Below are 21963 nucleotides of genomic sequence, written 5' to 3' on the forward strand. Positions count from 1 at the left end.
CAACATAGTGCTCAAGAGGTAGCATTAGTACACGGCTTTTGTCGTTTGAGAGTAACCCACCTCCGAAGCCTTTGAGAGAGAGATCCCTACGAGGACAAAGCCTAAAACACCCAGAGCCAAAGAGTGTTAGGCATCACTGAAGTCTTTCTGTCTACGTGACCTGAAGACTTGTTACACTTGAGGACTTTGCATCTTCTAGCCTGTTAGGTGTCACGTTCTGAGGATCCAAGAGTCATTGTGGATCGCCGGTGAACGGAGTCTAAGAAGGTTTGGAAGTCTACCTTGAAGACTTACCAGTGTGATTGGGCGAGGACTGGGTGTCCTTAGCTCAAGGGGAATAAGGTGAAGACACAGTCTTCTGAGTTCAATCTCAGCTTCCCTAACCAAACGTACAGTTACCACAGCAACTGGTCTACCAAATCCTTGTCTTCACCAACCTACTGGTTCTATCCCCTACCTCCTCTACATTTCACTTTGTCTTCATGAAGTCATTGCGTGCCTGATCTGTTTGACTTCATTGTGCGAAGACTATTACTGTTTGGCTTCATACTGTCTTCCATTTCGATCCATACTACCTAGATGCTATTAGTCTTTGTGCTTTCACTATATTACTTACATGACTATGAGCTGTCTAGTGTAGTTCATCTTCCGCTGCATATCATATAGGTTCATATTAACTATTTGTCTTCAAAGACATTGTGTTTTGAAGACTTTCATAAAAATTGCCTATTCACCCCCCTCTAGTCGATAACTAGCACTTTCACTTGTTGGCGGTAAGTATCTCATATGGAGTCTTGTTCAAGCCTTTGCAGAGGTATAGCCGATTGGATGCATGACAAGCGGTGTTGATGGCTTCGGCCCAAAAGTTGTACGGAGATTTGAATTCCGCCATCATGGTGCTTGCCGCATCCATCAACGTCTGGTTCTTCCTCTCCGCAACACCATTTTGTTGAGGGGTATATGGTGCAGAGTATTGGTGCTTGATCCCTTCATCACTAAGAACCTCATCCAAGGTGCAGTTCTTCAACTCGGTGCCGTTTTCGCTTTGGATCATCAAAATCTTTGCTTCATATTGACGTTGAGCTTCATTTGTGAAGTCAATGACGGTTTGTTGAGTCTCACTCTTCCTCTTGAAGAAGTATACCCATGTGCATCTTGAGTGATCATCTACAATCACCAAGCAAAATTTTCTTACCCAAGACTATCGAATGATGGAGGACCAAAGAGATCCATGTGGAGGAGCTCCAAGGGCCTCTTAGAGTAGATGATAGTCGTTGGTCGGTGAGCCGTTTCATGAAGCTTCCCTTTCATACAAGCACTATAAGCAAGGTCTTTGGCAAAGCCCACATTTGTTAGTCCACGAACGTGATACCCTTTGAGGAGACTTTGCAGAGATCTCATATTGGCATGGGCTAGTCGGCGATGCCAAAGCCATCCCACATCAACTTTAGCCATTAGGCATGCCGCAGTCTTAGTGGATGGCTCCTAAAAGTTAACCACATAGAGACCGTTCTCAACATGCCCAACAAAAACTACTTTAAGAGTCTTGCTCAACAAAAGGGCCATGGTATCAAGATCAAAGAATGTTGAAAATCCCATGAGTGCAAGTTGACAAATGGAAAGTAAATTGTATGCAAGGGACTCAACAAGCATGACCTTCTCAATAGATAAATCTTCAGAGATGACCACCTTGCCAAGACCCAATACCTTACCTTATATGTTGAAGCATCACCGAATTGGACATGAGTGGGCATGGATGGAATAGGTTTTACTGTTGGGGAACGTTGTAGACAACAAAAATTTTCCTACGGTTTCACCAAGATCCATCTATGAGTTCATCTAGAAACGAGTGATCGGATTGCATCTACATACCTTTGTAGATCACGCGCGGAAGCGTTCAAAGAACGGGGATGAGGAAGTCGTACTCGACGTGATCCAAATCACCGGAGATCCTAGCGCCGAACGGACGGCACCTCCGCGTTCAACACACGTACGGTCAGTGTGACGTCTCCTCCTTCTTGATCCAGCAAGGGGGAAGGAGAGGTTGATGAAGATCCAGCAGCACGACAACGTGGTGGTGGATGCAGGAGTCACCGCAGCAGGGCTTCGCCGTTCTACTACGAGAGGGAGAGGTGTAGCAGAGGAGAGGGAGGCGCCAAGACTCAAGGGTGCGGCTGCCCCTCCCCCCCTTTATATAGGCCCCCTTGGGGGGGGCGGCCCTTGGAGATCAGATCTCCCAAGGGGGGCGGCGGCCAGGGGGGTTGGAGTACCCCCCAAGGCAAGTGGGGCGCCCCCCCACCCTAGGGTTTCCAACCCTAGGCACAGGGGGTGGGCCAAGGGGGGCGCACCAGCCCACTATGGGCTGGTTCCCCTCCCCACTTAGCCCATGGGGCCCTTCGGGATGGGTGGCCCCACCCGGTGGACCCCCGGGACCCTTCCGGTGGTCCCGGTACAACACCGGTGACCCCGGAAACTCTCCCGATGGCCGAAACTGCACTTCCTATATATAATTCTTCACCTCCGGACCATTCCGGAACTCCTCGTGACGTCCAGGATCTCATCCGGGACTCCGAACAACTTTTGGGTTACTGCATATTCATATCTCTACAACCCTAGCGTCATCGAACCTTAAGTGTGTAGACCCTACGAGTTCAGGAGACATGTAGACATGACCGAGATGGCTCTCCGGTCAATAACCAACAGCGGGATCTGGATACCCATGTTGGCTCCCACATGCTCCTCGATGATCTCATCGGATGAACCACAATGTCGAGGATTCAAGCAACCCCGTATATAATTCCCTTTGTCAATCGGTACGTTACTTGCCCGAGATTCGATCGTCGGTATCCCAATACCTCGTTCAATCTCGTTACCGGCAAGTCACTTTACTCGTACCGTAATGCATGATCCCGTGACCAGACACTTGGTCACTTTGAGCTCATTATCATGATGCATTACCGAGTGGGCCCAGAGATACCTCTCCGTCATACGAAATGACAAATCCCAGTCTTGATCCGTGTCAACCCAACAGACACTTTCGGAGATACCCGTAGTATACCTTTATAGTCACCCAGTTACGTTGTGACGTTAGGTGCACCCAAAGCACTCCTACGGTATCCGGGAGTTACACGATCTCATGGTCTAAGGAAAAGATACTTGACATTGGAAAAACTCTAGCAAACGAACTATACGATCTTGTGCTATGTTTAGGATTGGGTCTTGTCCATCACATCATTCTCCTAATGATGTGATCTCGTTATCAATGACATCCAATGTCCATAGTTAGGAAACCATGACTATCTGTTGATCAACGAGCTAGTCAACTAGAGGCTTACTAGGGACATGTTGGTGTCTATGTATTCACACATGTATTACGATTTCCGGATAACACAATTATAGCATGAATAAAAGACAATTGTCATGAACAAGGAAATATAATTATAATCCTTTTATTATTGCCTCTAGGGCATATTTCCAACAGTCTCCCACTTGCACTAGAGTCAATAATCTAGTTACATTGTGATGAATCGAACACCCATGGAATTCTGGTGTTGATCATGTTTTGCTCTAGGGAGAGGTTTAGTCAACGGATCTGCTACATTCAGGTCCGTATGTACTTTACAAATCTCTGTGTCTCCATTTTGAACACTTTCACGAATGGAGTTGAAGCGACGCTTGATATGCCTGGTCTTCCTGTGAAACCTGGGCTCCTTGGCAAGGGCAATAGCTCCAGTGTTGTCACAGAAGAGAGTCATCGGGCCCGACGCATTGGGTATGACTCCTAGGTCGGTAATGAACTCCTTCACCCAGACTGCTTCGTGTGCTGCCTCCGAGGCTGCCATGTACTCCGCTTCACATGTAGATCCTGCCACAACGCTTTGCTTGCAACTGCACCAGCTTACTGCCCCACCATTCAAAATATACACGTATCCGGTTTGTGACTTAGAGTCATCCAGATCTGTGTCGAAGCTAGCGTCGACGTAACCCTTTACGACGAGCTCTTCATCACCTCCATAAACGAGAAACATTTCCTTAGTCCTTTTCAGGTACTTCAGGATATTCTTGACCGCTGTCCAGTGTTCCTTGCCGGGATTACTTTGGTACCTAGCTACCAAACTTACGTCAAGGTTTACATCAGGTCTGGTACACAGCATGGCATACATAATAGAACCTATGGCTGAGGCATAGGGGATGACACTCATCTCTTCTATATCTTCTGCCGTGGTCGGACATTGAGCTGAGCTCAATTTCACACCTTGCAACACAGGCAAGAACCCCTTCTTAGATGATCCATATTGAACTTCTTCAATATCTTATCAAGGTATGTGCTTTGTGAAAGACCTATGAGGCGTCTTGATCTATCTCTATAGATCTTGATGCCTAATATATAAGCAGCTTCTCCAAGGTCCTTCATTGAAAAACTCTTATTCAAGTAGGCCTTAATGCTGTCCAAAAGCTCTATATCATTTCCCATCAAAAGTATGTCATCTACATATAATATGAGAAATGCTACAGAGCTCCCACTCACTTTCTTGTAAACGCAGGCTTCTCCATAAGTCTGCATAAACCCAAACACTTTGATCATCTCATCAAAGTGAATGTTCCAACTCCGAGATGCTTGCACCAGTCCATAAATCGAGCGTTGGAGCTTGCACACATTGTCAGCATTCTTAGGATCGACAAAACCTTCCGGCTACATCATATACAGTTCTTCCTTAAGATAACCGTTAAGGAATGCCGTTTTGACGTCCATTTGCCATATCTCATAATCATAGTATGCGGCAATTGCTAACATGATTCGTACGGACTTCAGCTTTGCTACGGGAGAGAATGTCTCATCGTAGTCAACCCCTTGAACTTGTCTATAACCCTTAGCGACAAGCCTAGCTTTATAGATGGTCACATTACCATCCGCGTCTGTCTTCTTCTTAAAGATCCATTTATTTTCTATGGCTCGCCGATCATCGGGCAAGTCAGTCAAAGTCCATACTTCGTTTTCATACATGGATCCTATCTCGGATTTCATGGCTTCCAGCCATTTGTCGGAATCCGGGCCCGCCATCGCTTCTTCATAGTTTGAAGGTTCATCGTTGTCTAACAACATGATTTCCAAGACAGGGTTGCCGTACCACTCTGGTGCAGAACGTGTCCTTGTGGACCTTCGAAGTTCAGTAGGAGCTTGATCAGAAATATCTTGATCATCATCATTAACTTCCTCTCTAATTGGTGCAGGCACCACAGGAACATTTTCCTGAGTTGCGCTACTCTCTGCTTCAAGAGGCAGTACTTCATCAAGCTCTACTTTCCTCCCACTTACTTCTTTCGAGAGAAACTCCTTCTCTAGAAAGGATCCATTCTTGGCAACAAAGATCTTGCCTTCGGATCTGAGGTAGAAGGTATACCCAATAGTTTCTTTAGGGTATCCTATGAAGACGCATTTTTCCGACTTGGGTTCGAGCTTTTCAGGTTGAAGTTTCTTGACATAAGCATCGCATCCCCAAACTTTTAGAAACGACAGCTTAGGTTTCTTCCCAAACCATAATTCATACGGTGTCGTCTCAACGGATTTCGACGGAGCCCTATTTAAAGTGAATGCGGCAGTCTCTAAAGCATAGCCCCAAAATGACAACGATAAATTGGTAAGAGACATCATAGATCGCACCTTATCCAATAGAGTGCGATTACGACGTTCGGACACACCATTATGCTGAGGTGTTCCAGGCGGCGTGAGTTGTGAAACTATTCCACATTTTCTTAAGTGTGTGCCAAAATCGTGACTCAAGTATTCTCCTCCACGATCTGATCGCAAAAACTTGATTTTTCTGTCACGTTGATTCTGAACCTCACTCTGAAATTCCTTGAACTTTTCAAAGGTTTCAGACTTGTGTTTCATTAAGTAGACATACCCATATCTACTCAAGTCATCAATGAGGGTGAGAACATAACGATAGCCACCACGAGCCTCAACACTCATTGGACCGCACACATCAATATGTATGATTTCCAATAAGTTGGTTGCTCGCTCCATTGTTCCTGAGAACGGAGTCTTGGTCATTTTTCCCATGAGGCATGGTTCACACATGTCAAATGATTCGTAATCAAGAGACTCTAAAAGTCCATCTGCATGGAGCTTCTTCATGCGTTTGACACCTATGTGACCAAGGCGGCAGTGCCACAAATATGTGGGACTATCATTATCAACCTTACATCTTTTGGTATTCACACTATGAATATGTGTAGCATTACGCTCGAGATTCATTAAGAATAAACCATTCACCATAGGAGCATGACCATAAAACATATCTATCATATAAATAGAACAACCATTATTCTTGGATTTAAATGAGTAGCCATCTCGAATTAAACGAGATCCTGATACAATGTTCATGCTCAAAGCTGGTACTAAATAACAATTATTGAGGTTTAAAACTAAGCCCGTAGGTAAATGTAGAGGTAGCGTGCCGACGTCGATCACATCGACCTTGGAACCATTCCCGACGCGCATCGTCACCTCGTCCTTCGCCAGTCTCCGCTTATTCCGCAGCTCCTGCTTTGAGTTACAAATGTGAGCAACTGCACCGGTATCAAATACCCAGGAGCTACTACGAGTACTGGTAAGGTACACATCAATTACATGTATATCACATATACCTTTCATTTTGCCGGCCTTCTTGTCCGCTAAGTATTTGGGGCAGTTCCGCTTCCAGTGACCACTTCCCTTGCAATAAAAACACTCAGTCTCGGGCTTGGGTCCATTATTTGGCTTCTTCCCGGCAGCTTGCTTACCAGGCGTGGCAACTCCCTTGCCGTCCTTCTTGAAGTTCTTCTTACCCTTGCCTTTCTTGAACTTAGTGGTTTTATTCACTATCAACACTTGATGTTCCTTTTTGACTTCTACCTCTGCTGATTTCAGCATTGCAAATACTTCAGGAATGGTCTTTTCCATCCCCTGCATATTGAAGTTCATCACAAAGCTCTTGTAGCTTGGTGGAAGCGACTGGAGGATTTTGTCAATGACCGCGTCATCCGGGAGATTAACTCCCAACTAAGTCAAGCGGTTATGTAACCCAGACATTGTGAGTATGTGCTCACTGACAGAACTATTTTCCTCCATCTTACAGCTGAAGAACTTGTCGGAGACTTCATATCTCTCGACCCGGGCATGAGCTTGGAAAACCATTTTCAGCTCTTCGAACATCTCATATGCTCCGTGTCGCTCAAAACGCTTTTGGAGCCCCGGTTCTAAGCTGTAAAGCATGCCACACTGAACGAGGGAGTAATCATCAGCACGTGTCTGCCAAGCATTCATAACGTCTTGGTTCTGTGGGACGGGTGCGTCACCTAGCGGAGCTTCTAGGACATAATCTTTCTTGGCAGCTATGAGGATGATCCTCAGGTTCCGGACCCAGTCCGTATAGTTGCTGCCATCGTCTTTCAGCTTGGTTTTCTCTAGGAACGCGTTGAAGTTGAGGACAACATTGGCCATTTGATCTACAAGACATATTGTAAAGATTTTAGACTAAGTTCATGATAATTAAGTTCATCTAATTAAATTATTTAATGAACTCCCACTCAGATAGACATCCCTCCAGTCATCTAAGTATAACATGATCCGAGTTAACTAGGCCGTGTCCGATCATCACGTGAGACGGACTAGTCAACATCGGTGAACATCTTCATGTTGATCGTATCTTCTATACGACTAATGCTCGACCTTTCGGTCTTCTGTGTTCTGAGGCCATGTCTGTACATGCTAGGCTCGTCAAGTCAACCTAAGTGTTTGCATGCGTAAATCTGTCTTACACCCGTTGTATGTGAACGTTGGAATCTATCACACCCGATCATCACGTGGTGCTTCGAAACAACGAACTGTCGCAACGGTGCACAGTTAGGGGGAACACTTTCTTGAAATTATTATGAGGGATCATCTTATTTACTACCATCATTCTAAGTAAACAAGATGCAAAAACATGATAAACATCACATGCAATCAAATAATAATAGTGACATGATATGGCCAATATCACATAGCTCCTTTGATCTCCATCTTGGGGCTCCATGATCATCTTGTCACCGGCATGACACCATGATCTCCATCATCATGATCTCCATCATCGTGTCTCCATGAAGTTGCTCGCCAACTATTACTTCTACTACTATGGCTAACACGTTTAGCAATAAAGTAAAGTAATTTACATGACGTTTCTCAATGACACGCAGGTCATACAAAAAATAAAGACAACTCCTATGGCTCCTGCCGGTTGTCATACTCATTGACATGCAAGTCGTGATTCCTATTACAATAGCATGAACATCTCATACATCACATATATATATATATCATTCATCATTCATCACAACTTTGGCCATATCACATCACAAAACACTTGCTACAAAAACAAGTTAGACGTCCTCTAATTGTTGTTGCAAGTTTTACGTGGCTGCAAAAGGGTTCTAGCAAGAACGTTTTCTTACCTACGTGAAAGCCACAACGTGATTTGTCAACTTCTATTTACCCTTCATAAGGACCCTTTTCATCGAATCCGCTCCAACTAAAGTGGGAGAGACAGACACCCGCTAGCCACCTTATAAGCGTACGTGTAAGGTCGGTCCGGGCCGCTTCATCCCACAATACCGCTGAAGCAAAATAAGACTAGTAGCGGCAAGAAAGTTGACAACATCTACGCCCACAACAAATTGTGTTCTACTCGTGCAAAGAGAACTACGCATAGACCTAGCTCATGATGCCACTGTTGGGGAACGTTGCAGAAAACAAAAATTTTCCTACGGTTTCACCAAGATCCATCTATGAGTTCATCTAGCAACGAGTGATCGGATTGCATCTACATACCTTTGTAGATCACGCGCGGAAGCGTTCAAAGAACGGGGATGAGGAAGTCGTACTCGACGTGATCCAAATCACCGGAGATCCTAGCGCCGAACGGACGGCACCTCCGCGTTCAACACACGTATGGTCAGCGTGACGTATCCTCCTTCTTGATCTAGCAAGGGGGAAGGAGAGGTTGATGAAGATCCAGCAGCACGACGGCGTGGTGGTGGATGCAGGAGTCACCGCAGCAGGGCTTCGCCGTTCTACTACGAGAGGGAGAGGTGTAGCAGAGGAGAGGGAGGCGCCAAGACTCAAGGGTGCGGCTGCCCCTCCCTCCCCCCTTTATATAGGCCCCCTTGGGGGGGGGCGCCGGCCCTTGGAGATCAGATCTCCCAAGGGGGGCGGCGGCCAGGGGGGTTGGAGTACCCCCCAAGGCAAGTGGGGCGCCCCCCCACCCTAGGGTTTCCAACCCTAGGCGCAGGGGGTGGGCCAAGGGGGGCACACCAGCCCACTATGGGCTAGTTCCCCTCCCCACTTAGCCCATGGGGCCCTTCGGGATGGGTGGCCCCACCCGGTGGACCCCCGGGACCCTTCCGGTGGTCCCGGTACAACACCGGTGACCCCCGAAACTCTCCCGATGGCCGAAATTGCACTTCCTATATATAATTCTTCACCTACGAACCATTCCGGAACTCCTCGTGATGTCCAGGATCTCATCCGGGACTCCGAACAACTTTCGGGTTACTGCATATTCATATCTCTACAACCCTAGCGTCACAGAACCTTAAGTGTGTAGACCCTACGGGTTCGGGAGACATGTAGACATGACCGAGATGGCTCTCCGGTCAATAACCAACAGCGGGATCTGGATACCCATGTTGGCTCCCACATGCTCCTCGATGATCTCATCGGATGAACCACAATGTCGAGGATTCAAGCAACCCCGTATACAATTCCCTTTGTCAATCGGTACGTTACTTGCCCGAGATTCGATCGTCGGTATCCCAATACCTCGTTCAATCTCGTTACCGGCAAGTCACTTTACTCGTACCGTAATGCATGATCTCGTGACCAGACACTTGGTCACTTTGAGATCATTATGATGATGCCTTACCGAGTGGGCCCAGAGATACCTCTCCGTCATACGGAGTGACAAATCCCAGTCTTGATCCGTGTCAACCCAACAGACACTTTTGGAGATACCCGTAGTATACCTTTATAGTCACCCAGTTACGTTGTGACGTTTGGTACACCCAAAGCACTCCTACGGTATCCGGGAGTTACACGATCTCATGGTCTAAGGAAAAGATACTTGACATTGGAAAAACTCTAGCAAACGAACTATACGATCTTGTGCTATGTTTAGGATTGGGTCTTGTCCATCACATCATTCTCCTAATGATGTGATCTCGTTATCAATGACATCCAATGTCCATAGTCAGGAAACCATGACTATCTGTTGATCAACGAGCTAGTCAACTAGAGGCTTACTAGGGACATGTTGGTGTCTATGTATTCACACATGTATTGCGATTTCCGGATAACACAATTATAGCATGAATAAAAGAAAATTATCATGAACAAGGAAATATAATAATAATCCTTTTATTATTGCCTCTAGGGCATATTTCCAACATGTACGTCCACCACCAAGTCCTTGCTCCCGGTCATGTTATTTGTTGCTCCACTATCGAGCAACCATGACACCCCACCGGAAGCAAACTCCTACATGAAATCAATGCTTGGTTTTAGGTACCATTTTTGAATGGGTCTTTTGAGGTTAGCAACAAGGGTCTTAGGAACCCAAATAGACCATTCAATGTACTCATAAGAAGAACCAACAAATTTGACATAAACATGCCTATCACTAGCACAAAACATAGGAAGGATTAAAGTCACTAGCTTTGTTAGAAGGGGTGATCTTGCCCCTCTTGGCATTACCACACATTCCCATGTTCTTCTTCTTCTTCTCATGAGCACCCTCTCCTGCCTTTATGAAGAATTGTTTGATTGGCAGGGGTTGCTTGGCCTTGCTCCCATGATCTTGGAGAGCGACTGCAAGAGTTGTCAAGCTCCCATGGATATCACGAGGGTCCTCATCTTCATTCATCATGAATTCATCGGCCTCATCAAGAACCCCCTCAAAGTTGGACCGTTGAATGCTTGAGCTCCCCTTGTACAAAGATATGATTTGTTCCCAATAATCCTTTGTACGGGAGAAAGGACGCAAGTGAGATAAGTCTTTGGGAGGCACCGTGGATTGAAGGATGAACAATGCGGAGTGATTGTATTGATTGTGTGCCTCTTCTCTTGGAGTGAGATTATTTGGATCACGTACATAGAAACCTTGCTCGATGATTCTTCAAAGATTTGTTGAGCTATGATTCAAATGAGACTTGATGCAAAAAACCAATTAGCGAAATCACCATTTACAAGCTTAATTAGGAGGAGGACCAAGGTTGTTAATATGCGGTGTAGGGATCGGTCCTCCATAGACCAGGGGAGGGGGAACCGAGGCAAAGGTTCTCGTCCCATTCTTGTTTTGAGGGGAGGAGGTTTGAGTACCTTTAGCCGCTTCCTTGCCGGAATTTGCCTCCAACTCAGATGCGGTGGGATTAACCACAAATAATGGATCGGGAGTAGATTTCAACCCCTCAAGTAATCCTTTTAGCATGGACTTAACCACGACCGTCATAGACGTCTTAAGTGAAGCCATTACTTCATTTAAGTCGTCTCAAGTGATTGAGTTCAACTCCACGGCCTTGGGCACTTCCTCCTCTTCGTCAACCATACTCTTCGGGTGGTGAAACCCTTAACAAAGAGATGAGGCCCTGATACCAATTGAAAGGATCGATATGGTTGACTAGAGGGGGTGAATAGGCAACTACCAATTTTTAGCTTTTCTTAACAAATTAGGGTTAGCAATAAATAGGTTGTCTAGATATGCAACTGAGTGAACAACCTATATGATGCTAGCAATGACAAAACCACAAGTAAGCAAGATAAGCAACACAAGTAAAGCAAGCATAGAGTAAAGGTAAGAGATAACCACAGGTGCAGTCGGGGGAGACGAGGATGTGTTACCGAAGTTCCTTCCATTTGAGAGGAAGTATGTCTCCGTTGGAGCGGTGTGGAGGCACAATGCTCCCCAAGAAGCCACTAGGGCCACCGTATTCTCCTCACACCCTCACACAATGTGAGATGTCGTGATTCCACTAGTGGTGCCCTTGAAGGCGGCAACCGGACCTTTAAAAAAAAGGTTGGGGCTCTCTCCACAACCGAATTGGAGGCTCCCAACAACACCATGAAGCTTCACCACAATGGAACGTGGCTCCGAGGTAACCTCAACTGTCTAGGGTGCACAAACACCCAAGAGTAACAAGATCCGCAAGGGATTAGTGGGGAGAATCAAATCCTCTTGGTGGAAATGTAGATCTAGGCCTTCTCAAGCAATCCCTAAAGAATCAACAAGTTTGATTGGCTAGGGAGAGAGATCAGGCAAGAATGAGCTTGTGAGCAACAATGGAGCTTGGGGAAGGAAGAGGTAAGTCAACTTGGGGAAGATGACTCCCTTATATAATGGGGGAATAAATCCAACCGTTATGCACCCACAGCCCGTGCACAAGCAGTAGTACCGCTCAGGGGAGCGGTACTTCTGCTGGCACGAAAGATCTAGCAGCTGTGAACAACTGAGCAGGTCTGGGAGGCGGTAGTTCCGTCGGCGATACTACCGCTCCCACAAGTGGTACTTCTTCTGGGTGTTGAACAGCAGCCAGAGACCACAGTAGTAGAGGGGGGCAGGAAGGTAGTGCCGCTCGGGGCGGCACTACCGCTAGAAACTACCGCTCTACTTCCGCCCGTGGAACAGACCAGTCTAGAACACAGAAATTAAGCGGTACTCCCCGCGGCACAAGCCAGCGGTAGTTCTGCTGGAGCGGTACTATCGCTGGTACTACCGCGACGAGCAGCGGTACTCCTGCTTAGCCTGAGAGTGCCCAGTAAGCCCGCGGTAGTAGAGAGGCAAATAGGCCCGTAGTACCGTAGGAGTGGTACTACGCGCAGAACTGCCGCCCTACTACCACCCATTTACAGAATCCTCAAAACAGGTGGAAGTAGGAGGCGCACTGCATAGCAGCAGTACAGCTGGAGCGGTACAACCGCGAGGCAGAGTGGTACTACTGCTTAGGCTGTTAGGACAAGGTCCAAGCACAAAGGAGGGACAAGCTCATGGGACGGGAAAGAAAGAGGATGCAAGGTGATACTGTACGTGCTGATTCCACCCAAACCTTTTCGAAGCGGACCCCCTCTTAATAGTACAGTGATCCTACGACTCAAGTCCACCGAAAAATAAACGCAAGAGAAACACCGTCTTCATAAATATCTAGCGGGGTTCAAATCGTCTTTGTGCCATATGATAGATTATCTGAAATGCTCAATGCACACGATTAGTCCGCAAAAGCATTGTCATCAATCACCAAAACCACTAAGGGAGAAATACGCCCTAACATGAGAGACACTTAATATGTGACCATGGGAATACTAATTATTTCTCGTGCTACTCAATGTGATTTTGAAGAAGGGACTCGACAAAGGGAAAAAGAGAAAGGAGCCATAAGGAGAAGTACAGAACAAGACATATGCTTCAAATTAACTAATATTTAAAAACCAGTATGCTTTTGATGATTGTCATGGATGAAAAATATTATAATGTTATTTTGATATTGACATAACACAACTTAGTCGTTCGCACCTGCCAACATTGGATTCTAGAGGTCATTTCATAGGAAACACTTTGCTACAAGTTTCTTCACCATTGAGCACAAAAATTATCACATTCTATGGCCTAGAGACTTGATACATGCTTGGCTGGTCATGCACGCACCTCTGCAACTAAAGAATCACAAGATCTTCTGCTTGTTATATGTCTTTTTGGATAAGTTGTGTGCAAGATTCTTCATGGAGCCTGTAGGAGTTCCTAATAGACCATTTTCTCCAAGATTTCTTTGGCAATCCATTCAAGTAATATTCATGTAAAGAAGTAGATGTTAATGTCGTTCAAGTCCTTAGAATTGTTTCATTCAAGTTATTTTCTGACCTGTTTTTTTGCAGCGATCATAATTTTATGTTTGTTTGTATCCTTGCTCATGTGTGGATTGTATTTGTGTTCTTTCATGGGGTGTATGATGGACTATTAATGGTGCTAGCCTTGTTTGGGATGGTGAGACTTAGACAAAGGATCGAGAAAGAAGAGTGATTTATAAGGTTTTGTTGCAGCAGGCACAACTGCGTTGGCGACATTGAGTATGCTATGTAGTTAGCATGCAATGTAGTTAACTAAGTTGTTAGTGTTGAACTTGTTATGGTCTATCGCTAGAACTTATGGTACTTGTGCTGGGAACTTGTTAATATTTTGGCCAGGAGCAGCACTCTGGCCTGGAGTAGGGAAGGAGGATGCCTCTGCTGTTAATCTAAGTAGTTTGCTGTCATTTCCTTGCTTGCTTTGTTTGATCCCATTTGGTTGCATGCTTTGTTTGATCTCATATGTGCTTGCTGTTGTGCTGATCATGTGGTGGTAAGGCCACCACATTTGAATGGGGTGAGCAAAACACAAACGCTGTTTGCAACCAAACAACTGAAGTTTGCATCTGCTCACACCCTAAGCACAAAAGGGCAACCAAACAGGTTGCATCTGTTGCGTATGAGACTGCATATGAAGAACCAAGCTGGCATATCAAGTCAGCACCACCTCTGTTTAAGTTTAAGTTTAAGTTTCACCCCACCTCTGTGCTGACATGTCCTGCCAAAAGAAATCCAGTGACCCTCCTCACATCGCGCGGGCGCGGTCCCTCACCAAAAAAACCAACTCCCCTGCAAAAATCTCATGCAAACTCTCTCTTTTCTCCGGCCGCTGCTACACGCCATGGCCTAGACGGGGAGGGAGCTCTTGTTAATCAATAACACCAGGAAAACCCGGTAATAAAATCTAGAAGAAAAGACAATATCACAATTTGTGAGAACTGTCTCTTGTAGATCAGGCAAAAACTCCGGTGGAAATCGTCTACAACAATTTGTCAGCAATCAGGCAAAAAATTCCACCAAATCACCAGGTAAAGGTCCATCTCTCTTTTTCAAAAAGAAAATAAGAAGCATGATTCCTTTGTAGTTTGCAAAAACTCTGCTATACACCCACGTTTTTGCAGCTTGATTTTGGATCTTTTACAATGGTGAGCCTATTATTGCCGCACCCCCCTGCTTGTTTAACCTAGATGTTAGAGAGATCCTGAGCTCTTGTTTGGTGTTATTTTACCGTCTTGCACTTGGCCTCTGCAAAGGAAGAAAAAACATATAGAAAAGTTGCTTAGAGAAAACCCTTGCAGGAAACCAACTGAGCATAGTTGCAGCAACATAGTTGCTTCAGGGGAAAAAATTGCAAGTTCAATTGAGTTGAGTTGTTCAAAAAAAATCCTCTGTTCAAACAAGACATAAAAAAACTTTGCCTGCATGCTTTGAAAAAAGTAGTCCGAAACTAGAGAATAAAGTCTACACACTGAAGTTTCTTTGCTATTAGTGGGCAAAAGGGATTAACATTCTCATAATTGAAAACAACATGTAAATTGCCTACATGGCAAAGTTGAAAACAACATAAGAAAAGTGAACCTTACTCTGGGAATATGTGAGTGTTGGTAGGAGACTTCGTGCTGTGATTTTAGTGGTGTTGTGAGCGACTTTAGCAAGTGATGCTTGATTGAGTTGGCTCTCGGCGGGGCCAGCGGTAGGGCAGATGTTGGTAGGGGGTGGGAGTTAGTTTCACCCGGTTAAGCGACTTTGTAGTCGGGCCAAGGCGACTACGTGTAAGGGCTTAGGCGGCTGTTTGTGTGTGACTTGGGCTTGGGCGAGTTAGTGTTTTGTGATACTTTAGGACTCCAGCGACTATGTGTTAGTTAGTAGGCGACTCTGTGTCACGAATTTTGGGGTGTTGTAAGCGACTTTAGCATGTGGGCTTGATCGAGTTAGTTCCCCCGATTAGGCGACTTTGTAGTCGGGCCAAGGCGACTACGTGTAGGGGCTTAGGTATATCTTTTTGAGTGATTTGGGGCTTTGGGCAACTTAATGTATTGGGATACTCTAGGATTGCGGCGACTATGTGTTGGTTGGTAGGCGACCCAGTGTCGCGAATTTAGCGGTGTTGTAAGCGACTTTAGTATGCGGGCTTGGTCGAGTAAGTTCCCCCGGTTAGGCGGCTTTGTAGTCGGGCCAAGGCGACTACGTGTAATGGCTTAGGCGGCTCTTTTGTGTGACTTGGGCCTGGGTGAGTTAGTGTTTTGTGATACTCTAGGATTGCCGCGACTATGTGTTGGTTGGTAGGCCACTCTGTGCCGCGAATTTAGGGGTGTTGTAAGTGACTTTAGCATGTGCGCTTGGTCGAGTTAGTTGCTCCGGTTAGGCGACTTTGTAGTCGGGCCAAGACGACTACATGTAGGGGCTTAGGTATCTCTTTTTGAGTGATGTGGGGCTTTGGGCGACTTAGTGTATTGGGATACTCAAGGATTGCGGTGACTAGTTGGTTGGTAGGCGACTCTGTATCGCAAATTTAGGGGTGTTGTAAGCGACTTTAGCATGTGGACTTGGCCGAGTTAGTCCACCGGTTAGGCGATTTTGTAGTCGGGCAAAGGCGACTATGTGTAAGGGCTTAGGCGACTCTTTTGTGTGACTTGGGCTTGGGCGAGTTAGTGTTTTCAGATACTCTAGGATTGCGGCAACTATGTGTTGGTTGGTACGCGACTGTGTGTCGCGAATTTAGGGATGTTGTAAGCGACTTTAGCATGTGGGCTTGGTCGAGTTAGTTCCCCCGGTTAGACGACTTTGTAGTCGGGCCAAGGCGACTACGTGTAGGGGCTTAGGTATCTCTTTTTGAGTGATTTGGGGCTTTGGGCGACTTAATGTATTGGGATACTCTAGGATTGCGGCGACTATGTGTTGGTTGGTAGGCGACTCTGTGTCGCAAATTTAGGGGTGTTGTAAGCGACTTTAGCATGTGGCTTGGTCGAGTTAGTTTTCCCGATTAGGCGACTTTGTAGTCGGGCCAAGGCGACTATGTGTAGGGGCTTAGGTATCTCCTTTTGAGTGATTTGGGGCTTTGGGCGACTTAGTGTATTGGGATACTCTAGCATTGTGGCGACTATGTGTTGGTTGGTAGGCGATTGTGTCGCGATTTTAGGGGTGTTGTAAGTGACTTTAGCATGTGGGCTTGGTCGAGTTAGTTCCCCAGTTAGGCGACTTTGTAGTCGGGCCAAGGCGACTACGTCTAGGGGCGTAGGCAGCTCTTTTTGAATGATTTGGGGCTTTGGGCAACTTAATGTATTGGGGTACTCTAGGATTACGGCGACTATGTGTTGGTTGTTAGGCGACTCTGCGTCGCAATTTTAGGGGTATTGTAAGCGACTTTAGAATGTGGGCTTGGTCGAGTTAGTACCCCCGATTAAGCGACTTTGCAGTCGGGCCAAGGCGACTATGTGTAGGGTCTTAGGCAGCTCTTTTCTAGTGATTTCGGGTTTAGGGCGACTTTGGCCGTTTTAGTGTAGCAACTTTGTGTGTGTAGGGTTGTTTGAACGGCTTTAGCGTGTGAGCCATGGTAGAGTAGACTTGCGGCGGGGGCACAGTAGGACTACTGTGGTAGGGGGGCGAGTTAGTTCCCTCCGCTTAGCCGACTTTGTTGTCGCGCGAGACGACTGTGTGTAGGGGCTTTGGCAGCCGTTTTTTGTTGATTGAGGCTTTGGGCGACTTAGTGTATTGAGATGCTCTAAGATTCATCGTTTGGTGCGGTGACTATACGTGGGTTGGTAGGCAACTCCGTGCGTATAAACAAAAATGTCTGAAATACTAGAGTTGAAAAGATGCTCGCATATCCAAAAGATGCCTACAATAATATTTGAAACTACAATTAAGAGGCCTACGTATCATCCAGAACTGCCTACAAACAAAATATCTGAAAACTTACAGTTGAAAAGATGCCCACAATAATGTCTGGAACTACAATAATTCCTTGAAGATAAACTGAGGCTGCTCCCTATGAAAAGGCCAGCCCTACACTTACACATGCTCATTATTCTCTCAGAGAGAAGTGGCTATGCTCAAGTACTGCACTTTGCTAAATCTGCACATCTATTGAATTCAAAAAAAGATAGAAAATCCAGAGCAGCCATACTATTGCATGATTTCATCTAAGAAACCTTCGCTAGATCTGTACGACAACATATATCTCAGGCAAAAAGGTAGGAATAGATCCCAGCAGAGATAATAGAGCAAACTTTTCACTGAACTTAACTTTTTAACAGCACTAAGAATACCAGGAGGGAATTTGCAGAATAATACAGACTTGTGCTACCACATATTCTAGAGAGATCAATTTGTAACTCCTGCTTACAGTAACAGATCAAAAAGCTAGAAAAACACATTATATTGCCCGGAAAAAAACACCATATTGCATGGAAAAACATATTCTAATGCCTAGAAGATGGCAGGTGCTCTGTGTGTTTCTCTTCGGTTGGTATAAAATGTAGGCAAGTACGGAGAACATAATTAGGCAAAAATCAAAGTAGAAAACTGGGCCGTGCAGCAGTAGAGACACGCACACAGTTATATATGATGGAAAAAAGGGAGAAAAAGGTAAAAAGAAAAATCGGAGCTTCATTTGATAGATCTTTGTTTTGTGTATTTTTACTTACTTATTCACATTGGCTGAGCTTCTTTGTCGCCCGGTTGAAGTTTGTCTATATCACTTCCGACAAAGTTGCCGTTCTGAAAGTATGTCTATTCACACATAAGAGAAAAAAGAAGTGGCATAGCTTATATGTTAGTGGGACAAAACATGATGCTGATGTAGGCAACATATCTTATCACAGGTAGTGTGTGGTGGCTTTATGTTGCAAATCAACTTCACATTCAAAAAACGTTAGAAAGGAAAAACCCAAGCAATGCACTATACTAAGTAATTTTTGCCTACTGTTCCTCTACAAGTTAAGTGTTTTTTCCTACTTTATGTCATGCAGTATACTAAGTAATTTTTGCCTACTGTTCCTCTACCCTCTGTAGCTTGTATTGCCTCAAAAAGCACATTCTATTGCCTAGAAAGAAACATATTACTATTTGCCTAGCAGATAACGCATATTATTTCCTACTGTATTGCCTAAAAACATATCCTGTTTGCCTAGGGAGTGGGGAACATGACCTTATTTTTCTACGAGATGGGTGCTCTTTGTGTTTTTCTCCCAGGGATATAGGCAAGCATGGAGGCCGTAATTCATGCCCCTACTTACACAGTCTGATTTCATATCTGCTATTTGCCTAAATATGCACTATTGCTGCTTGTAAACTCATTTGTTTTGCCTGCATAAAAACACTTCCCTAAAAGCCTTAAAATCCACCCTGAAAATGGACCTTATATCTGCTATCCACTGTTGTTTTGCCTAAAAACGGTATTATTGCCTACATCCCTGAGATCTGACGGAAATTATTGCCCACCACGGATATGCACTTCCTCCCTCCTAGCCATGACTATGGGCTGATGCACCTCTAATCCAAGGATTAGGACAGAGGCAAAAACGCCCCCCACACTGAGCAGCCCATTATCGCCGTGGAAATGCAGGTGGGATGTGGATTTTTGTTCGCTCATACAATTGGGCATCAATTTCTCTCTCGATTCATCTCGATGGCCCTCTATCTGTCGATTGGCTGCCGGAATTTGAATTTGGCTCACAAATTCCATTCGATTCCGGCAACCCCCAGCCCCTTATCCCTATCCCTATCATCGCCGTGGGTGCCGACGACACGTCGGCGACCAAATCTACGCACGTTTCGCTGTGGAGGAAAAAATAGGAGGGATGGGCTGCATCATAGACTCACCTCCTTCCCCCCGGAGACGTAGCAGTCCGCCTCGCTGACGTTCGCCATCCTCAGGCCGTTGACCAGCTTCTCCTGTCCCCATCTGTCCTCACGTGCGCGCGCCCTTCGCCTGTCGATGTGGTGCCCGTCTACCGCCGGCTCGCACCCCGTCCCCTTGGCCCGTCGTCGCCGGACTACGCCGGCCACGCTCGCCGAAGAAAGGGTCCCACTAATACGTGTTGCGAACGGACGGCTCGGGTGCGGCCGCTCGCGAGCGCTGGATCGCGCGCGCGCGTCGCCCAGCGTATGGGTTTTGACATAGTATCTCGTTCGGTCGCGAGTCCGGGTCCGGCTCTCGCTCGAAGGGGCCAAAGCTCAACCTATATAAGTAGCGCGGCTTTCCCCGTGCACCATACTACGCCCCCCTCCAGTCTACCTCCAACCATTGGATCATCGGAATCCCGTTCGCGAGAAGATTGGCGACACCGCGCACCGAGCATGGCAACTGACCAGCAGCGCCGCGCACCGAGCATGGTAGCCGACCAGCAGCGCCGCGTGAAGCTGATAGTTAGCTACGGCGGGAGGATCGAGCGCGCCGAGAGTCGCCCGCCGAGGTACGTCGGCGGCGAGCACCTGCTCCTCAACGTCCTTTCGTCCGTCTCGACGAGGGGCTTCCGCGACCAGCTGGCGGCGCGCGCGGGCTTCTCCAACTTCTCCGTCAAGTACTGCTACTCCGGCGAGGGGCTGGACTCGCTCTGCGACGTGGACACGGACGAGGACCTGCGCGACATGCTGGACATCTTGCTCTACCGGGACCTTCAGGCCCGGCTGTTCAACGACAAGAACACGCGCCGGTTCCGAGTCTACCTGTTCCGTGACGCCGCCGCCGCCCCGTCGCTGACCTCCCAGGCCCTCGGGAAACCAGCTCCCATGCGGCGTAGCGCGACGTCGCCAGCTCTGTTGCCGGCGAAGCCGGCCGACGTCGACGGGCGGCCCTCCCAGGGCCTGGCCGCTCCCGCTCCCTCTCTCGTGCCGCGGATCACGACGTCGCCGAATCCGTTGTGCAAGACGTCGACGGCTGGCACGACACCCTCCAAGCCGCCGCTCGCCCCCGCTCTCGCATGGCGGATAGCGTCGTCGCCTTTGTTGACGGCAGACTCGACAGATGACACGACTTCTTTGATCACCACCACGTCGACATCAGCAGCCAGAGCTACCCAACATACACCACCCCACACGGCGGCGTTCCGACCAGCAGAGCAGCGTAATCCGGTGTATCAGGCGGCTCCAGTATTCGTAGTGCCAGTAATGCCGCAGGTCATAATCCACCGGCCGATGATCATCCTCGTACCCGTGTACAATTCAAAGGTGGCTATGGGCTGAGAATTTTTGGAGTCACAATCGAATATGAAAATACTTAGTCAAGTGAGAATTAGCAATCCATAGTTTGTGTAGATTAGATGCCTCACAGGTTGTAGACATGAGGTGACAAATCAAAATTCTAGATTGATCGGTGGTTATGCACCACGGGATGTAACTTATAGGCGTGACTTCAATTTTTCTTATAGTTTACTCTAAATTGTTTATATGTTTTATAATTAATGATGTCAATTCCATTATATTCGGTGTTAGTATCACCATGCGTGTACATCCTAGCTTTAGTGTGCCTTTTTTGAACTACACACTGATCTTGTATAGTGCAATCTCTTTAGACGAGCTTCGCTTTTAATATTTTTGTGTTTTAAGATGTGCGTATTCGTTTTGGCCCCGGGCCTATATGCTACTGAAATATGCGCAATTCATCTTCCTATAGATTCATGCGTTAGGTTGTATTCTTCTTTGTATTACACAGTGTGCTCTTCGTTTTGGGACAATAGCATGGCCCACGTATGGTCTCTATTAGACGAGCGCAGTCCTTTTGTTAGTTGTTGGTCTAGACAGGGACGAGACGCTCATGTCCCACGTCTTAATGTTTTGCATTGTTAAGTGAAATGAAAAATACCAAAGAGAACAACTCGCTGATGGAGGTGTCGGTATTAAAGAAATCAATAGGTAAGTTCTGTACTCACTATGGTACCGTGTTGTTCCTAGATGGAATAACACAACATACCTTCAGAATAATGAACCGCCAAAGAATCCTCTACTGACACCACCATCAATATTAGAACTACAGAAGGTATGTAATATCAATAGAAGAAATTATCCTCATAATTTGTGTCCACCGATGAAAAACGGCAGGGGTGGAGACATGA

At 46.4% G+C, this 21963-nt stretch overlaps 1 protein-coding gene across 1 annotated transcript; it reads left to right on the plus strand.

The window, feature by feature from the left end:
- Positions 1-19932: 19932 nt before the first annotated feature.
- Positions 19933-21330, plus strand: LOC125538375 (uncharacterized). The gene has a single exon (XM_087544216.1). It carries the CDS (start codon positions 20018-20020, stop codon positions 21092-21094), a length of 1077 nt encoding a protein of 358 aa, XP_087400342.1. The 5' UTR covers positions 19933-20017; the 3' UTR covers positions 21095-21330.
- Positions 21331-21963: the final 633 nt, after the last annotated feature.

The sequence above is a fragment of the Triticum urartu genome, chromosome 2A, assembly GCF_056163025.1.
Source record: "Triticum urartu cultivar PI428250 chromosome 2A, HENAU_Tu73, whole genome shotgun sequence".
NCBI lineage: Eukaryota > Viridiplantae > Streptophyta > Magnoliopsida > Poales > Poaceae > Triticum > Triticum urartu.

Bases quoted from the DNA above. Each gene is read 5' to 3' on its own strand.
- LOC125538375 (XM_087544216.1), top strand. From the start codon at position 20,018: ATGGGTTTTGACATAGTATCTCGTTCGGTCGCGAGTCCGGGTCCGGCT.